Source organism: Semicossyphus pulcher, unplaced genomic scaffold (assembly GCF_022749685.1).
Source record: "Semicossyphus pulcher isolate SPU_LCO1_2020_fin unplaced genomic scaffold, fSemPul1.0.p SCAF_8, whole genome shotgun sequence".
Taxonomy (NCBI): Eukaryota; Metazoa; Chordata; class Actinopteri; order Labriformes; family Labridae; genus Semicossyphus; species Semicossyphus pulcher.
This window is the reverse complement of record NW_027211759.1, coordinates 12,747,355-12,766,733: the sequence shown is the minus strand read 5'-3', so window position 1 is coordinate 12,766,733 and position 19,379 is coordinate 12,747,355. Positions and strand designations below refer to the sequence as shown.

Genomic DNA, 19,379 nt, shown 5'->3' with positions numbered 1-19,379 from the left:
TTTATACTGTACGTTTACCTCATTTTTTGAAACCTTGACCACACTGACTATAAACAACCAACATTGTAACATTATCAATCTCGGATCCCATAGCTTCTGGGGACAACGGTGAACATGCCAAGTGTGTAGCCAGCGGTTAGAGACAAATTACTTCCAGTCAAGACTTCCTTTTCCACATGCTGCATTGTTTACAGAAAAAGAAACCGTTTTTCTTGTGATTTACTTTAATTAACGGGTCTTACCTTTGCCAAAATTTCAACATCATGATGCAGATTTGTAAAAAAAATAAATAAATAAAATAAAGAAGCCTTGTCAGGTCTGTTGTCAAGAGGAGAAGAAAACTACTTTTAAAATGCTCCTTTGTTGAACGGAGGTCGGATGGATAACTTCTGATGCATTCGAGGAAGTTGGGAAATCTAAACACTGAACGGCTTTCGTGACACAGCATCAGGGAATTCATCTCAAGTTTAATTTTAGATCTAGAACGGATTGTTAGCTGTTAGCATGCAGATATTTGTTCATCCACTTATGGGAGCCGGGATGTCATTAAGTCCCGGCTTTTGCTCTCCACACGGACTGTTTTTCCTGCATACGCCACAGTCTGCTGATACGTGATTGCTAAAATGAAATCCTGTAATGAAGTGAAATCCACGTCCCTGCCCCTGTAATGCGAGGTTATAACGTAATATACCTGTCTATTAGAAAATAAGGAAAGCATAGCTCCCCTTTAGAGCCCATTTGTTAGGCGCAATTATGGTTGTTCAGGGCGATAGGTTATTGGATGTACTTTGAGGTTTCATGGATGCCTATACTCTTTTACAGTTCAAATTCCTATTTCTACACTGTGAGGGAGTCATATAACTTTAGAAACCAGCAAAGAAAACATACATGGTCATTCATTTATTACACAACATTTCAATTAACAGTTCATACAAGTGTTCAGAAAAAATCTTATGTGTATTTAAAACAGTGAGTGCTCCTTTTAATGAGCTGAGATAAACTGCGATTAAGACATTTGGCATGTATATTTACACCATAAATACATCAAAATATATCAGGGCAAAACAACTGCTTTAAAAACACCTGTTAAGTTCATTATAAGTTTATGTATAACACATTTATTCACGGTTACAGTTAAGGCTTCATGTAAATCATTCCAATGTGGCAAATGAAGAGGTTAACAGTAAACTGTGTGTTTACAGACATTGCTGTTTGCTCAGCAGAACAACATGTAAACAAAAGGTAATGAAGATCTGCTGCCATCTTGTTATGGACAATACACCTCTCATATAGCTCCTCAAACAGCCTGCACAATAAAAGAAACAAATTTAACTCTCTGTCATCACTTGGACGTAAAACAACAGCTGAGGGACTTTTAAGACTGCAGTTATTAGAGGAAGCTGCCTCCGTTCTTGTGTTGGTGCTAACACCGGCTTCTCAGTTCCTCTCAACAATAATCCAATTAAATGTCTTTGCATGCCAGAAAAGGGTTGCTGGGAGTTAAGAAATAGCATATGGCAGATATCTAACATACAGCAGATGATCTGCTGCTTTTGCCTTAACCACAGAAAAATCTCACTCAGTCACACTGTGGCTGATTCTTTATGACAAGTGACAGATGCATAGTGTGTCCAAAAAGGTGCAGAGTCACTGTTTTGCATCATTCACTGACACATGTTGACGCTGGCTGTTGCTCTCAGGAAGTGCTGCTTCTCTTTCTGGTCCTCGGCCTCCTCTTGAGGATTAATTCTTCTTCTTCTCTGTCGCTTTCACAATCCCTCTGAAGAAAGGAAACAGCTGTGAAGTTGTCCGTTTGCTGACAGGTGAAGACAGTTATAGGGCCTCTCAAATTTTAAGGTTTATTTTGATGTAAAGCTCTCATGTTAGCTAGCTAGCAGTCGGTTAGCCTCACATAGCATAAAAGAACCACTCGCCTGGCCAGACTTCAAGTAACAAATTCCACTTAAAAGCTGCTCCAAAGCTCATCAAGTTTGTTTAACCTGTGCAAAACTGAAGTGGGAAAAGTCATGGCCAGGTAGAGGAATTTCCTGAAGTCTGCATTGGTTGCCTGAAAATCGTCTTCCATTTACACATCCACATTTTTTCCTTTTACACCTCTATTTTAGTACGGATCAAACAACTGAGAAGTTACATTTTATTTAGTTTAGCCCTGATTGCCTAACCTTTGGACAGAGCCAGGCCAGCTGGTTCAAGCAAGGCTAAAGGACTGCTGGCTGTAGCTTCATATTCACCGTCATGACATGAGAGTTCCTTCAATCTTCTCAACTAACTCTCACCAAAAAAAAGCAGATATGAAAAACTCCTAACATGTCACACAAATGCTTTAAATCCAGACTGGGCCATTGCTGTTAGCTCTACAACAGTAGAGTTCTTACCCCCTCCTGCTCAGGCAGCTTGTGGTTCTTCTTCATGATCCGTGTTAAGTGGTTGCACAGAGCAACAATTCTGAATGACAGCTGTTGAGCAATCAAACAGAATGAAAGTTAAAAACAGTTGAGCAATTTTTTAAATATATTTCTTTTAGGAAATCATCTAACTAACTCCATAAACAGTTCTTTACCTTCCACCTGCGTCTGGCGTACTGTCTCCTAAAGTTCTCCAGGTTGACCACGGACAGCCTCTTCACCATGGCCTGTCTGGTATTCAGAGGCTGCAGAAACACAACAAGGGATGAAGTAGCAGAGGAGGTATCTTTTTATATCAAATTTTAAGAAAAGTTCAAAACACTATGCTAAGGACCTGGTCTCATTTTGAGTCAGTAATCTGAGGAGCAACACAAAATTCAGATGACAAACTAATGTTGAACATTTATTTCAGTGTTTAGACAACAATGAAACGTGTGCATTGGTGTGTATTTCTCTTGTGAACTGAAAACACTGAAAAGGAAGTGATACTTAATAACTGTGATCTTATCAGAGATGTTTTTTCCTGTCAGCTTAAAGCACCTCACCAAGAAAGAAATAAAAAAAATAAATACATTTAGCAAAAGTGCACTTTTGAATCTACAAAAAATATCTTAACAATATATGACTACATTATGTAACTTTACAAAGGGCTAACCATTGTAAACAACAACAAAACATCAATTTACAATCTAAAATAAACAGCATGGAATAAGAAAATAAATCAATCAAAAAAGTGAACTTCTGATACATTCCATTAAAAAGAAATACTGCTTGACCCTGTGTCATCCTCTGACCAGAGCACAGTAAATACATTCATAATCAATATTCACCTTCAATATCATTGATGTCAAAATGAAAAGCTTTTAAACCAGTTTAAACAAACAACAGTGCAAAACAAAAAATACTAGTTTATTCTTCTGTTAAAGGAGCAGTGTGTCGGATTTAAGGGGATCTTCTGTCTGAGATGGCTTAAATATTCATTATTGTGTTTTCATTAGTGTATGATAACTAGTCAATTAGAACCTAAGTGTTTTCATCACCTTAATATGACCCCTTTGTGTGAGGGAAGTCAGTATCACTTCATTACAATCTGCAACCTCACTGCAAGACGCCACTAAATCCTATACACTGGTTTATGACTATTGCTTCGCTTTAAGAATATTTCTACTATTGTGCAATAATGTTATTGTCAATGTAATTAAGGAAAAGTTTGACATTTTAGGAAATACTTTCTTTTTTGGATGAGAAGATTGACACTACTCTCATAGGTTAAATGTGAGTTGTCATTTCCCGTGGCAGTTATGTGCTGAAGCAACGGCTTCACAAAGTGTTGTTGTCACTCGCTGCCCCTGTAAAACCACAACTTAACAGTTTACGCTGCAGTTTTTGTGCAGCTTAGACAAGTAAGATATAAAAGATTACTTAGTCCTTTCTCTAAGCATTAGGATTGGGTTAGGATAGTGGTTTTTCCCTATTTCAAGTCTCTGTGCTAAGCTAAGCTAACTGTGTCCCACCTGTAGCTTTGTTAAGGCATATAAGTGTAATCAGTGTAACTCCAGGTAAGAGAGCTAATAAGCAGCTTCCCAGATCAACTCCCACTTTACTTTACAAAAAGGTATCCTACTGCGATAAAGAGATCAAAGAAGAAAACATTGAAATAAAGAAAAAGTAAAGACTACGCAGCTCTACATTCAAAAGTTTGTGTTGCAGAAATAATCAATGTGTTGAACCCAAACTGTCGTACATTTTAAGATTTTTAAAGATGATAAAAATAAACGATTTGTCTTAATTCGTCTTTGTTAGCCGGACTCTGTGAGCGGCTGTTTGGCGTCGGGGCACAGTTCCCTCCTGCAGGCCGGATGCAGCAGCTCTTTTAATGCCTGCCTCATGTCCGTATTCAGGCTGCTGCTGTGGAGGCTGCCGTTGGCCCCCTCTGGATGCAGAGAGCTCATCACCTCCTGCAGCCACTGCAGCTCAGAGTTCAGCTCCTGCCTCAGATCGTCCAGCTGACTCTGCCTCTGGGTGTACTTCCCACTGATGCTCTCCAGACTGACATCAATAGCCTTCATGTCGTCCTGCAGCAGCCTCCTCGTGGCCTCCACTTTACGGAACTCGTAGTGGACCTGAGACAGCTGCTTCCTCGCGGTCTCACTCTCCTCTTTGTACCAGGTCTCCTTGTCGTTGTAGATTGAGAGCAGTGCTTCTATGTCACCCTGAAGAGTGTGCCTGGCTCCTGCCACCTCTGACAGCCCCGTCTTCATCCGACTGACATCCTCCACTACATGCGCAAAACGCTCAAAGTTGGCATACGTGTTGTTCTGGGGCACACTGGAGTGGGACTGGATGGTGTACTCCTTTAGACGCTTCGTCTTCAGCTGCTCTGCCTTCTTCTCTGCCTCAGGTGCAGCGCTTTCCTCTTCCATGTGGTCACAGGACTTCAGACAGAAGAGTGGAGGGGGGGACACTGAGTGAGAGGCTGTCTCATTGTTGCATCTTGAAAACACACACAGCGTTGAATATCCCAGCAGATGTGGCAGATCTGTCGGATTAGTGTGTGACCCTACAGCGAAAAGCCATGGCAGGTAAGAGCGCCAAAAATACAACGGACATTCCTGTTGAGTGTGTTATGTTTCCTGCTTCATGCTTGGATCCAAACAGGATGAAAAAAGAGTCCACAGCAAAAACACCATTCACATGCAGGTCAGCAGCTAATGTTGGAGTAGACGTCTTCAACATTGCAGGTTGTTATAGCACAATTAGTGAAATCTAGCTTCAGTTTGATGAAAAGATGACAATTTCAGGCTGCATAAAACAGCTGTACAAGAGTGTGTAAAGTTCAGTGTCTTAAAGGGTCAAGGTTGTGAAAGTATTTACAAAGTGCAGGTGTGGTGTGCTCATGGAAACAATATATAGTAACCGTGACAAAGTGTGCTTTCAACAAGCTCACATGTATAATATAATATAATATAGTTAGTGGGTGTTTTTTTTGGCACATTTAAAGATAGATATTCCTTTAATAAGAAACCATCCGTCTATCTGTATGTGACCTTTGACATTAACTGTTAAGAGATGCTTCACATATAAAAACATGCTACAATACTAATAGGTTCTGTCCATACCTTAATCCAGTGATGGTTGAGTGCGTCTTGTATGGTCATCCGTTTTCTAGAATGACAAGAAAAGAAAATGCAGCTGAGTAAATATAATCTATGTTCTCCATCTGACACAAGGCGTGTTGGTGTGCAGTCACGCAATACGATGTGAACCTCTGAGGAATACATTCAGACTAGCGTTAACTTTCACAGGAATATTCAGTTTCCTGTGAATTGTGTATTAAAATGGAAACACATGTTAGGCAACAAGAGCAAGAGACGAGTATTGCACAGTGTTTTGCCTTTGGCAGTAAGTTTTACGTGATAAATAACGTATCCACTATCCTAATGTCCAGTGTTTAACCTTGTAAACATCTCCATGTGGTGTTCTTCATGTGCTACAAGACATATCAGGGACAACATAAGCAGTCATCTCCACAGCTGGGCCTGTCTGCTTTTAAACTGCAGTGTACCAAGGACAGGCTGAACAACACGTTTTCAGATTGGCAGGTTTGAGACGTCACAAACCTAAGGAGCCAATCCCGACGCTATGCATATCATTATGTGAAACCTATGGCAACCATTATCGTCATTTTGCAAACTCACTACTGACTACTAACGTTAACGTTACTACTACTAATTACTACATTTCAAGCTAGCTAAGTTTCAACAAGTTGCTGCTAAACGATGACAGAGACTTGTTTTGTTTTCGCAACGGAGGGGGCGGTTGGAAATTTTCATAGTGGGCGGGGACTATGCAGATTCAGGAATGATTAATGAGGGAGAAGAAGGAGATGCCTCGGGAGGATTTTTAGAAGGTAATTAAACAAAAATATATAAGACACAATTTATTATTTCATGTAGAGCATTTTATATGTCTTAAAACATGACTGGAGCTGGACTTTAAGATTGTGTACCAAATAGTGCATAAATCCTTGCTCTAGATTCCTGGGGATTTGCTGGCCTTTAATTCTTTTTTAATGTGTTTAAGCTTCATTTTAGTGACGCCTCTAATTCTGGGCTGTTTCTGAAATATTAGGCTTGACCTTTGACCTTCAGTTGTTTGTCAGTCCTTTTACCTCGTGTCCTTCTCCAGGAGCTGTCTGATGAAGCTCTTGGCCAGCTCGCTCGTATTGCTAAAGAGCTCCTCGTCAAACTGGTAGTTCATCGCCGAGATGTTTCCCAGCGTTTCCTGCTTCGAGTCACCGAGGAAAGGTGACGCCCCGCTCAAACTGAAACAACATTCAAACACTCACTTAGACTCTCCTCGATGATCGCTTCAGGCTCATTAAGATTCCTGCTCATAATCGCAAATCATTTCAACTTACAGTATATATGTGATGACGCCGATGCTCCTGTGAAAAAACAGCAAAAGGTTAATCCAGAGTTAAGCACTGAAGCCTGCTGTATGGAAGGCAGCAGAGTCACAGGCAATTAAAGGCTCTTACCACATGTCTGCCTCCAATCCCAGTGGCTCATAGTTGACTATCTCTGGAGCTGAAAATAGACAGAACACACTCCTGCATCACAAACAGAGCCAGACCAAACACCAGACCTCCTTAAAAAATGTCCCACTTTGTCTGATATAAAAACACTTACCAACAAACTCAGGGGTTCCAAAAATATTTTTGAAATCCGACCCAGCTTCTAATTGGTGTGCCAGTCCAAAGTCTATGAGTTTGATGCGAGGCAGAGGATTGTTTCTGTCCAGCAGCATGATATTTTCAGGCTGAGGCGCAAAGAGAACAAAACAGAGAGGCATATTTGTCAGCAGGTTTTTTTCTAATACAAAGACTGAGCGGGACATTAATAATTCTGAGCGGAGAAAGTTACCTGGTGAAAGTCGCCTTTTGTGTAAGCATTAAAGAAAAACACCACAAAAATTACAGTCATATGTTAATATGAAAATTAACATATTGGAATTTTCTTTCATAAAAGTGATAATCTTGAAGATTCTCATTTAAATAAATGTCTGTTAAGTCACTATTTATCACCGAATGAGGTAACACAATGGTGATTGAGCCTATGGCCCACTGATGAAAGCCTTTGCATTTGCAGTATTACAGACTGGGTGTCTGTGGCAACAAAAAATCACAAGCGGCGCCCAGTTAGTCACGTGTTTTCCATCACCCAGCAGTGGTTGGTCTGCCAGGGAGGGTAGGCGGAGCTAAATGGCTGCTTTTCCGGTCTCTGGAAGTGAGTTGCGAGTAAACAGTAATCTACTATGGCTGAACAAACAAAGAAAAGATGGATGACTACAGATACAACTTCAAAAATAAGTAAAAATACAAAGAAAAAGAAACAAATTTGACGCTCAGATGAAGGCAAACAGTCTGAAAAGGAAAGCGACCGTCAGCGAGGAAAATCAAGAGTTACAACCGGAGCCAACCGTGGACGTCACACATGCAACACTGTCTGGATATCTGGGAAGTGTGCTCCCGCAATTACCGTTTATTGCCATAGGTGCCGCCAAAGACTGCTGAATAAGCTCCTGCTAGCAGCCAGTTAATTTATTTAGCTTAGCGAAAATGCTAGCCTAGACTTTATCCAGAAGTAGCTAAATCTTTAGCACCTCAAACGTTATGCTAAGCTCAATAATAATAATAATAATAATTGTGTGCCTCAGTAAGTCAACATCTTAAAAATGACCTAATTAGTGTTGTACAGGCGTTATGTGGAACACTGTGTCTTGGTAGACGACAGGAAGTTACTGCTACAAACCAAAAACTAGCTAGGAAATAGGTTAGCACATATCTCCTTGTAAAACAGCAACTTTTCACTTTAAAATGTTTTTGTATGGATAGAAAATGTGTTCATTCCTGAGCTTAAGAGGTTCTGGTCAAATCAGTATAGTCTAAAAGTCACAAGTCTGCAGCTCTGATAGACAGTCACATTTTCCTCACAGAAAACATTCAGCTCAATTTAGTGCACAGATCTGTCATTGTGAACCGATGGTCAAGCCTTCAGGCAGGTTTGAATTGAGCCCTTCATTGGATGTCCTTTCTCCCTAATAGCCAAACAAAAGTTAGTAAGTGTGAGGAGCTGCAGAAAAACAGGACAGTGACTTTGAGAGAGCAGCGTGGGCGACACTGCTCTCTGAAAGTGTGGAGATAACCTTGTGGTGTCTGTAGAGTCTGGATCTCTGCCACAGAAAACAGGAAGGATGTGTGCTTCTGACTCTAGCGGCACGTACATTAGACACCTGCTATATATATTTGACATTAAAGAACTGCTCGACTTTCAATGTACATGCAGCTCTGGATATTTCATCCTCATCACAAGACAAATTTAGATTTACATACAGTGAATAGACGGAGTGTTTCGTACCTTCAGATCAAAATGTGTGATTCTCTTGGAGTGGAGGTACTGGACTCCATCTAAGATCTGTTTGATAAACTGAGTGGCCTCCTCTTCACTGAGAGACTCCTTCTGAGCCAAGAAATCGAACAGCTCTCCTCCGGACACCCTGTAACACACACACACACACACACACACACACACACTTAGAGACTCTTCCTGTGGGCTCAGATTATCAGGAGTGAGGGCTCTCTTTAACATTATCTCAAGTGAGCTCTTAGGATTTGAATGCACCGGTGCAGGATGCCTTAGATACGTTTGTTTGTGGTAACAATTTAAGTGTGTTATGACTCAGTCTGTGTACTTATGAGTCACTCTGTTGTTCTCGACCTTTTCACATTAAAATTCATAAAAAGCTGCTGAAAAGTCAGAACCAGCTAGAAGTCTAGTGATCATATTGATACAGCCGCGGTCTTGTTTCAGTCTCGGACATCGGGACTCCAGGTTTTTAATCAAGACTGGTCAAGATTAGCAGGAAAACGTCCCTCTCCAAATGCAACCAATAACTTAAATTCATTTATAGTTTGTTTTCTTTCCACAGTAACAGTCGCAGCCTTCCCGACACCCTTAACACAAGTGGGAGTGGATGGAGACAGCATGAGGAGTGGCTGTGTGTATGTGTCTGACCAGAGATGTCCGCAATATCCTCAGTCATTAAGTTTGGTTTCCAAAACCATAAGGTATTTATCTGTAAAACAACATGCAGGAGGAAACACATGGAAGTGGTCAGACTTTGTTTGTTGCTGATACATTTATTTAAAGGCAAACTTAAATTAGAAAAAGAGAAAACCCTTGTATCTTGTTCACACTCGTGATGATTTTTCATTGATATACACGTATATGGTCTCGGTCTTGACTCGGTCTCTGTCCTTTAAAGCTCCTGTGAGGATCTTTCAGTTTGTGTGGATTTTGGCGCCCCCTGTGGACAAAGCCGTACCTCTTATCTCTGCTGATTTTGTCCCGTACATGTTTTTGACAAAAAATCTTCTTTCTTTAACGGTCTTATGTATCTCTCACTTTAAACTTTTGCCCTGGAAAAAGGTTCAACAACAAAGGCAGCGTGCTGTTAATCGCTTCGTCTGACACCTACCCCCCGCCAGCAGTTTCAGGCATTAAAAATAACTATATGGAAATAATCAATCTTGTTGCTGATGGTCTAGTTTGCTTTTGTAGGTTAAATAGAATCATCAGAATTAACTTCAGTCTGTTTCATAACCAGTGAAAAACTCCTCACAGGAGCTTTAAAGTCTTGGTTTTGTCTTGTTATAAGGTTACTGCTGTGTTCCAGGTTGTAAGTCATATTCAGGGTAACAATCAAATCGTTATCATGCTACATTTATTAATTATTATAGTTAAAATCTGGAGAGAAATCCTTCCATATATCAAACAACAATGTTTGACAACCCTTTAGCTGCCAACAGACAACAGCTAACATTAGCATTCAGCCACTTCAGCTATTAACAATATTACCATTAGCTAGGAAGTAGCAGAAAGCTAATTGGTAAGGTGACACAATGCAATAGGATCGGAATAAATTCCTAGCAATCTTAATGTCAATTAGTGAATGAATGTTAATTCCTAGCTAACAAAATATTAGCTAGGAAGTGGGTCAACGCTTGCATTAGCTGCTGTCTGACAGCGGCTAATAGGTTATATAATGTGTTTTTTCAGTTGCTCATTAACCAAGCGGTGAAATAATAGCAATTCATCAGATTACCTACAAATACAACAGGGAACACAGCCAACACATTATATCATCGATGCAGCCATGAGAATGTTCTTTTATATTTACACAAAGAAAACATTATGGACTGACTAATGCACAGTGTGTGATCCTGCATCCAACAACACTGTTCAGACAGTTATTTGTTGGGAGCTTTTTTTAGACCTAATTGTTCCCTCCATGTTCCCAGGCGCTCGCTGGACCCAAGACGAGGCCCCATTTTCAACACAAGCCTTGCTGACTGTGTGAGAGATGTTTGATTCTGTCTGGCACACATGACCCTGGCTAAACGTTTTCAGCAAACACAGGTTCAACAAACAGTCCACGCACAGGCTTGAACAAACTTTAAACTGTGCGGATGTTCTGATATTTTGTTAACTCATGCAGTGACTCACAGTTCGAGGATAAGCACCACATCTGTGCGGTTCTCAAACACGTCATGCAGCGCTATAACGTTGGGATGCTGGATCTGCTGCAGGATGTCCACCTCCCTTTCGATCTCCTCCCTCCTCACGCCACGTCTGCTGGCCCGACTCTGCCGCTTCTTGATGAACTTGGCCGCATATTCGACGCCCGTACTCTTCTCTACACAGCGTTTGACGATTGCAAACTGCCCACTGCAGACAGAAAAGAAAAGGTTTTAAAGTTTAGTTCTCCTCATGTGTGTGTACTGTAGATTTTAAACAATTCTAATTAAGCTCTTCACAATTAACAGGATATCACTAGGGGTGAAGAAAGATGTCAGGGAGGAAGCCTTGTGTCGAAACCAGATGATATATTGATGTGAAGTCTTGCACTTCCTGTTTTCCCCGCAGACAGAGAACAATCAGATGTGCGGACAGAGCTGTTAGCCTCCCACTCCAGCAAACTTCCTGCCAAATTTCGAGCCATCCTCGATGCATCAGTCCTCTGAAAAAATCCCAAAACTCTGAATATTTCACAACAGAGGTGTGGCTTGGAGACCATCTCTCAGTGGATTATTGTTCCACTTTTTACAAGGCTCTTGTGTTGCATGATATAGCCAGTTTGATAAATGGTTATGCTATCCAGTTTATGTGTTTAAATCTTTGGAAATATTAATCCAATGGAGGAATTTCATCTTAAAAGACAGGGTTTACTCTCCCTAAACATAACTGCATTGTCATTTCACTCACAATTGACCCACTGACAGACTGAATGAGAAGTGTGAAAACATTTCCCAGCACTGTTGCCCACTTAAGTACATGTGCAGAGTCTTCATGGCTTTATTATCGCACCAGCACTTGTAATCTCACATTTAAAACCTTGCTGCCACTCCTGCTACTTTACACACTTCCTGCTGGTGTGGGTTGACCTGCCAACTCTTTACATTCAGACTCTGAAACAAGCCTCTTAGTCAGCCATCCCTCATTAACGGGCCGCAGAAAGACAAGAGGGCGTGTGTGTGTTGGCAGTGCTGGCAAAGACTCTCTGAGTGGGGAAGATGAACACAGAGAAGAGGAACAGTCAGTCAATAGAGCGGAGAATGATTGTATAAAACATTAAAGTCTGCAGACAGCAGAGTTTACTTTGCAGCTCCTCCAGTGCAACATACTCGCATAGTATTTTTAGACAGTGTGAAGAAGACACAGAGAGGAAAGAGATAATAACTGGCAGGCATTTCATATGTTTGGGACATAACTGTCCACACAGAGATTCCAGGGTGGCTGTGAGAAGCTGTCCAGTCTGTGTCCACTATCATCACTGTGTCTAGTGGGCTAAGAATAGCCTGGCCCAGAGGCTTGTTCTCTACCTGCCTCCTCTCTGCCGCTGCTGGACAGAAGGGCAATAAAGTGGATTGAGAAGAATAGAGCGGACAGGAGGATTGCTGGGAGGAGCTGCTGGATTAAGGCTGTCCATATACATATATGCACACTGTGCTTCAGCAGTTTACATGGATTAAAAACAGAGCTAATGGTATTTGTAGTTTTAAGTAACCCTTCTAACTCTTAAACCTCTACTTAAGGGAGCAGTTCTCCCCTGGAAAAAGCCACTGTCAGTCAAAGCTGGTGTTCTCTGTAATCGATAGAAGCAATAATATTGGAAATTGGCGCCATAGCTGTGGAGAAAGTTGTACAAACAGCTCGTGGTTTCGCCCATTCTACATTCCTACAACCCCCAGGGTGCATTGCGCTACTCCCTCCGAAAGGAACGGCCTAGCGAGAGACGCTGGAGTGAAATACTACTGTTTCGCTGCAGGCAACGGCTCAGAGCGGTACAGAATCCAAAATACAACGAGAATAAACCGGTGGATTGTCTTAAAAATCGTCAGGTCTACAGTCTACATTTCAAACCTGTCGCATTATACGTAGTCAGCTGGAGGTTTTCCAGGGCCCATTGGAGAGGCGGATATCGCCCTCCAAAGGCACAGAGACAAACTGCATATTTTCCCTACCATAATGGCATTAGCTCCCCATAACAGCATGATAGGACTGAGGTTGAAAATCGGCGAACTGTCCCTTTAATTACATTAGAGGAGGGATTGCTGAGCCCGTTTGCTCTCTTTGAGACACACCCTGTCCTCTGCTTACACAGCTCTACAATCACATCACAAAGCAGCTCCACTGGAGACAGTTAGCTAAGTTGCGTCACTCAAAAACAACAAAACTGAGGTGAACTTTCACCATGCAGGCTCAGGTCTTTAATGACTCTCGCACTGGCGGGACAAAATGTTTGGTTGAACTTCCATTATTATGTAATGGAGTGCAGGCAGTCATGGTCCCAAAGATTACATGCTTCACACACATTCAGCAGTATAAGTTGCACCTGTACTGGATTTCTTTAAATTACACAGATGTTTCTGATCATAAGGAATCTTTTTGCACAACTTGTATCATTCCAAGTTATCGTTAAGCCAATTTATTTCATGAGGGTTACAAAAACAATGATGAGATCACATTTTGGTGGGAACATGTCTGGGTTGTATAATCGTAACTCCGGTCTTCAAAGAGTCGCACATACATGCCGCCAAGGAAGAAATGAAAACATGGTGGCTGGAATCTAACATGCTCCCTCTATCTGTTCTCTTCACAGGACATTTCCACCCCTGAGACATCCCTCAAAGGCTGACCCTGTTACAGATGAGTACGATAATGTGTGAACTGTAGAGGAGGGGAAATCACTCAATGAATTCCTCTCGCAAAAACGTGCATCAAGTACCCTCAGGGGAGCCTGGCAGGAGCAACAACAGTGTCCTTGATTTGCCTGTAAAACAAGACTGAACAGAAAAACCCCTCGCGGTAAGAGCTGTAGCCCGAATGTGAGAGTGCGCACACCACAAATGTCAGTGCAAGGGCTTTACTTTAGTCTTATGAAGTGTAGAGTCATGTCAGAGAGAGCAGTGATGCTGGGAGTGGTATTCCACAACGGGCCGGGCGTGCCGCTTGTCTTAGTTCTAAGCCGGGCCAGTGGGGCTGAAAGAACCATCTCCCTGCTGAGTTTCCACTTTCAACAGCTGAAGGTCATTATCCACAGCCAAGGTTGGAGGAATGCTCGGACAAGTGGCGCCGGCCCAGTTTCTAAACGCATTTCTCAAGTGAAAAACCCTCTGGGACGGCATGACAAAGCACTGACCAAGCCCGGTCCCTTATCGCCCAGAGCATCTGTAAATCGAATGTGAAGAAGGAACAGCTCAACCCTCTAAAATATGACTCCTCTCTGCAGGAAATGTAACTCCTGACTCCAGCTATTTTATTTGCTTTAATTATAAAAAATCTTTAATGCATGCCCATAAAGTGTTCTCTAGATTCAGGTTTGAAGGGGTCCAACATCAGCAAAGTTTGGAAGCAGGGTGTCTCCTGACAGAAGTGGCATGACCTCTGTCAAACTGGAACTCTGGGAACATCCAACAGGTCAACATGGAGTTCCCTCTGTGAGGCTGCACTGAATAAACACATTTTTCAACCGCTGAACAGCAGGAATGTCGGTTCCTCAGAGCCGACTACGCGCATTCTTGCCCTGCTCCTTGTGCATGCATGCCTACTGTCCGAGATATAGATACTTCACGTACAGTAAATCCCTCTGGAGAAATTCTAGCACTTTACTGTCTTCATCTTTAACGCCTATCTGCCGCGCGACTGTCGGCTCTTCTCACTTCGACACTTTGAGCGTGTGAAGGCCTCAGCCTTATTTATGCATCTCCCTGCATCCTGTCCACAGACAACACACTTCTGCAAACTGAAGTCTCCAATTCATTTCCTTCTGCACACATTTGCATAGTATTTAAAGAAATTCCAAATATAACAGAGCCCAGAGACACACTAGTATTATATGATGGTAAATGGACTGTACTTATATAGCGTTTTTCTAGTCTTACGACCACTCATAGTACTTTTACACAACATGTCACATTCACCCTCTCACACAATGATGACAGAGGCGACTACGTAAAGTGCCCAACAGTACTAATCACGTTCACACCCGATGGCCAAGCTACCCGGAGCAATTTGGGGTTCAGTGTGTTAGGATTTCGGATTTCTTGCACAAGGACACTTCAACATGTAGACTGCAGCAGTCGGGGATCGAACCACCAACCTTCCGACTGAGACGGCCAACTGTACCACTGAGCCACTGAGCCACAGGCACTCCTGTGGCTGTAATGTGACCTTTATAGTGTTTGTGCATTATGATGGAACTACAAATTTAAGGAATTAAATGACAAGAGTCGACAGCCACACTAGCAGTTCTGTGAGGCTGTTCTCAGGGACAGTGGTGCTTTTAGCTAAGTGCTAACTTTAGCATCCTAACATGCTTTTAATGACAATATTAACTGCTGCGTATTACTTGAAGTTTAGCAAATATGATGGTTACCTTTTTTGACCATCTTAGTTTAGCATACACTAATTAATACTGAATATGAAGTACAGTTATGCCTGATTAAACCTGATGGTGGCACTACATAAATGCTAAAGTAATAATCTCAAAGAGTTTGTTACGACTTTCGTGGAAAAAAGCACAAGCGGCGCCCAGTTAGTGACGCGTTCTCCATCAGCTAGCAGTGGTTGGTCTGCCAGAGAGGGTAGGCGGAACTAAGCGGTGTAGTAAGTGTTGCGAGTAAACAGTAATCTACTATGGCTGAACAAACAAATAAAAGATTGATGACTACAGATACAACTTCAAAAATAAGTGAAAATCCAAAGAAAAAGAAACAAATTGGACGCTCAGATGAAGGCAAACAGTCTAAAAAGGAAAGAGTATTGGAACAACTGGAGTCAACCGTGGGCGTCACACATGAACACTGTCTGGTTATCTGGGAAGTGTGCTCACACAATAACAACAGAACTAAACTGAGATCTTCGAGATTATGTGTTTTACTAAAATTAATACACATGATCCAGAGGTGGACATAAAATGTGTATTCCAAATTTGAGGGCAATCCTTCCGATATTTGTAGAAACCTAAATTGTCGACAGTATGGTGGCTCTAGTGGAAAATTTGGAGGACACCAAGTCAGTTGGATTCATCCTCAGTGGAACATGAATGTATTTACATTTGTACATTCTGACCAAACTGGAGGCCCAGCATCACCATCTACAGAGCTATGCAGCTAGCAAGGCTAAACACCCCCACAGCCCTTTGTACTAACCTGTCAAGCCAGTAGGATTCATATTCACTTTGATGTAAGCGCAGCACGTTCAGATTTCAAAACAAGGAGGAAGTTTACAAGCCTTTTCAGGCGAGTAAAGACAATGGCACTTCCTATCCAAACGTGCATCCTGTGATGTTTTGTTGTTGGGTGATGACTAGTAAAGGAGATATTTACTCATAGTAATATAACAGTTCCTGGGACTTATGACTAAAAAAGGACAAGAAAGAACCTGCTGTTGACAGGTAGAGCTTGAACAGTTCACCATCTGCGGAGGTCCTTCTCGTCAGCCTTTGCCTTGACGGTCACTTGTGTAACAGTCCACCAGTGTTGCGTGGGGGCCGGTGGCAGCTGTGGGCTCACGCTGTCACACTTCCTGCCGTATATCATCTTCAGTGTCATCACTCAGATGGCAAGACTGTTGTCAGGAAATGCCTCACATGGCAAGTAAAGGGTTATTTTACAGATTGGTTTACTGAAAACTCTGCGTCAGTAGTGGAAAGAAACTTTGAGTACACCTGCGTGGGGCCCCCCTGACATTACAATCTGTCAATAGGTGGACAGTATGATGAATTGACTTTCCAGTAATGAATGTCTCAACAGCTCCATAGAGCACAGAACATCTTCAATCCTCCACACAGATCTGTTTTTGGCCCCTCTCATTAAATTTCCCCACCCTCTTGGGAGGACGATTGAGTAACAGTTCCACTGTGGTGTATAGCAGAGAGGTCAGTACCCATGATGCTCTCAGAGAGCGTGGGCGGTGTGTGTGCTGCATCCTCCACAACACACTACAGAGCTGTCACACCAACACACATGCAGAGAAGCCAGCTGCGATAGTGGTGACAAAATTCTCAGGCACTCAGTGGCTGAAAAGCTTGTTCCTCTTTCTAGTGCGGCTTCTAAACCGCATGAAGTTTCTGTTTCTCATGACAGTGGTGCTAAACATATCCAAAGCCCAGCTCACACCTCGGTTTATTGTGAATTTCCACACCTTCCATGTACGGTACAACTCTCTAAAGAGGCACTCTTTATGGAGTCTGATAAAGAGTTTAAGGCTTATAAATAACTTGTTATATTAAGGGTTTACAGGTTGTAATTAATGGCTTAATTAAAGTTAAGAAATCCTCAATATGTCCTTTATCCTTTATAGACAAGTAAAAAGTCATCAATAAGAAATACTTTGATACTTAACCAGGATTATACTTGCTTTTTCTTGAATTAATCAGGCAGCTACAATGTTGGAAAATCATCTGCTTTATGGATAGTGATTCCTCGTAACATACAGTTTATAATTGCTAAAAAAATTAAATGTTTCACCCTCAAGAAAGTAAGTAATATCGAGCCATTATAATGTTCTAAATAATGGCTTATAGCTGATCTATCAATCATTAGTACATAATTAATTAACCACCAATAAAGTATTGCTAAGAAGTTATAAACGGTGCCTTAATTTAAGAATGGCACCCATTATTATTTGTGACTATTTCACAAGGCAAATATCTTAAATAAAATAAAGGTGTGAATGCTGGACACAAAACTCTCCAGTCACATACAGTTAATGCAGCTGGAGCTCACATTTCAACAGCAGTCCTCGGTTTGTCCTGTCAGGGTGTGTAAAAGAAGCTGTACAGTAAATCCCTCGACACAGTGTATATTTTGACTAGCGGTGAAAGGTCAGAGGTCAGACGCTTCCCTTTCACACCCTCTCTGTCTGTTGACAAGTGGTGCACATGCCCAAGCTGTCCTTCCATGCAAAATGGATTTGCAGCTTCCTCAATCCATATTGCACCCTGCCAGCTTCCCTTATTTATTTCCCCCTGGGACACCGTTTCCTTGATGTCAGCACTGCACACAGTCCTCCTCAACATGAAACTTCAACACCTTGATCCACCACCCAGACTCTGCCCTTACAAAAGCAGTAAATCAAATGTGATTCTCCTTCCTGGGTTGAACATATCGTGCCCAAGCAGAGCTTGTTTTCTTTGACGTGTGCGTTTGCTTTTGAAACTATATCTCTCACTGTAAACTTCAGCCTACTTAAACACAGCGACACTCCCCATTTCAAGCTTAAACAGGCCAGCTGTTTGCATGCCTAAGAACACACATGAGGACCACTGTGTCAATGCTAGGGCTGAATCACACTCTGACTCACACAAAGTGAGGAGGATCATTTTCTCTGAGCTGCGGTTAAACATCTTCTGGTACATGCTCCATTAAACACTCACCTTCCTAGTGCTTCGCCAATTTCATAGAAATCATCCACATTCTGTTGCTTGAACCCTGCCATGCCAGGTGTCTTCATTGATGTGATTGATCTCCTGGATGTGCACCGCCAAAGCTCGTGCTTCCAGCCGTCTCCTTCCCTCTCTCCACAAGTCCAACCCTGCAGATACAAAGAGGTGTTCCTGCTCATTTCTGACTGGAGTCATGACAATGTGAACTGCATGTTCCAGCTTGCTGTAAAGCATTCCATATCAGAGATGTACCTTCTTTCACCTACCTGTTGCGAAAGGCTAAACACCACAATGTGACCAACAAAAGAGAAAAGTAAATGTTTTTCATTCGTCTTAAAACTGATTATTGGATTACATTTAGGAACAAGTCGTACAGCTGTTCCAAGCTGAGCAGTTGAACAGAGTGTTTGATTCCAGCAGGATTACTTAACAAAAGAAAAAGAGCATTTTGGGTAATTAAGAAAGAAATTTGCTCTGACTGTGAAACGTTTCCTCTTGTAAAAGGGCTGAAATGTGCAGCAACATATGCTTTGCAACTATTAAAAAAATGTTACTGCTATAAAAACCCGCATGTGGATAAATTGGATAAACAGTAAAATAGTGAACACTTGAGTACATTTAAATGCGCAAACCACCAACAGATTAACCTCAAACTTCCTATCTGGCTAAGTTTCATGTTACACTCATAAAGTGGCTCCACAAACTGCATCCGAACCTTCTGCCTTACCTTCTGTCAGACGCAGAGCCGACGATAAACTTGCATCAGTTCCCACGTCCCCTACACTCTGTCTGCTCTCCTCATGTCTCCGGCTCTGACTCAATGCTGCTCCTGTAGCGTCTCTGTTGTTTTCTGACACTTGTGGCAGCACCATGAGGCTTTTGTGTCAGCAGAAGTCCCTCCCCCTGATGGCTCTATTATGAAACTGCAGCATGAGAGCGACA

General features: G+C 41.9%; 1 protein-coding gene across 2 annotated transcripts; it reads right to left on the bottom strand.

The window, feature by feature from the left end:
• Positions 1-895: 895 nt before the first annotated feature.
• On the bottom strand, positions 896-19,274 carry dapk2b (death-associated protein kinase 2b). Of its 2 annotated transcripts, XM_069686526.1 has the most exons (12): positions 19,165-19,274; positions 18,429-18,586; positions 10,994-11,215; positions 8,846-8,984; positions 7,118-7,247; positions 6,967-7,015; positions 6,847-6,873; positions 6,598-6,750; positions 5,546-5,591; positions 2,582-2,671; positions 2,397-2,477; positions 896-1,780 (listed from the first exon to the last, which is right to left on the bottom strand). In XM_069686526.1, the coding sequence occupies exons 2-12, from the start codon at positions 18,503-18,505 to the stop codon at positions 1,697-1,699; spliced, it is 1,098 nt and encodes a 365-aa protein (XP_069542627.1). In that variant the 5' UTR covers positions 18,506-18,586; positions 19,165-19,274; the 3' UTR covers positions 896-1,696. The 2 variants fall into 2 exon arrangements, with proteins under 2 accessions (XP_069542627.1, XP_069542628.1); XM_069686527.1 differs by lacking the exons at positions 896-1,780; positions 2,397-2,477; positions 2,582-2,671 and adding an exon at positions 2,682-4,861.
• Between the last annotated feature and the right edge of the window lie 105 nt (positions 19,275-19,379).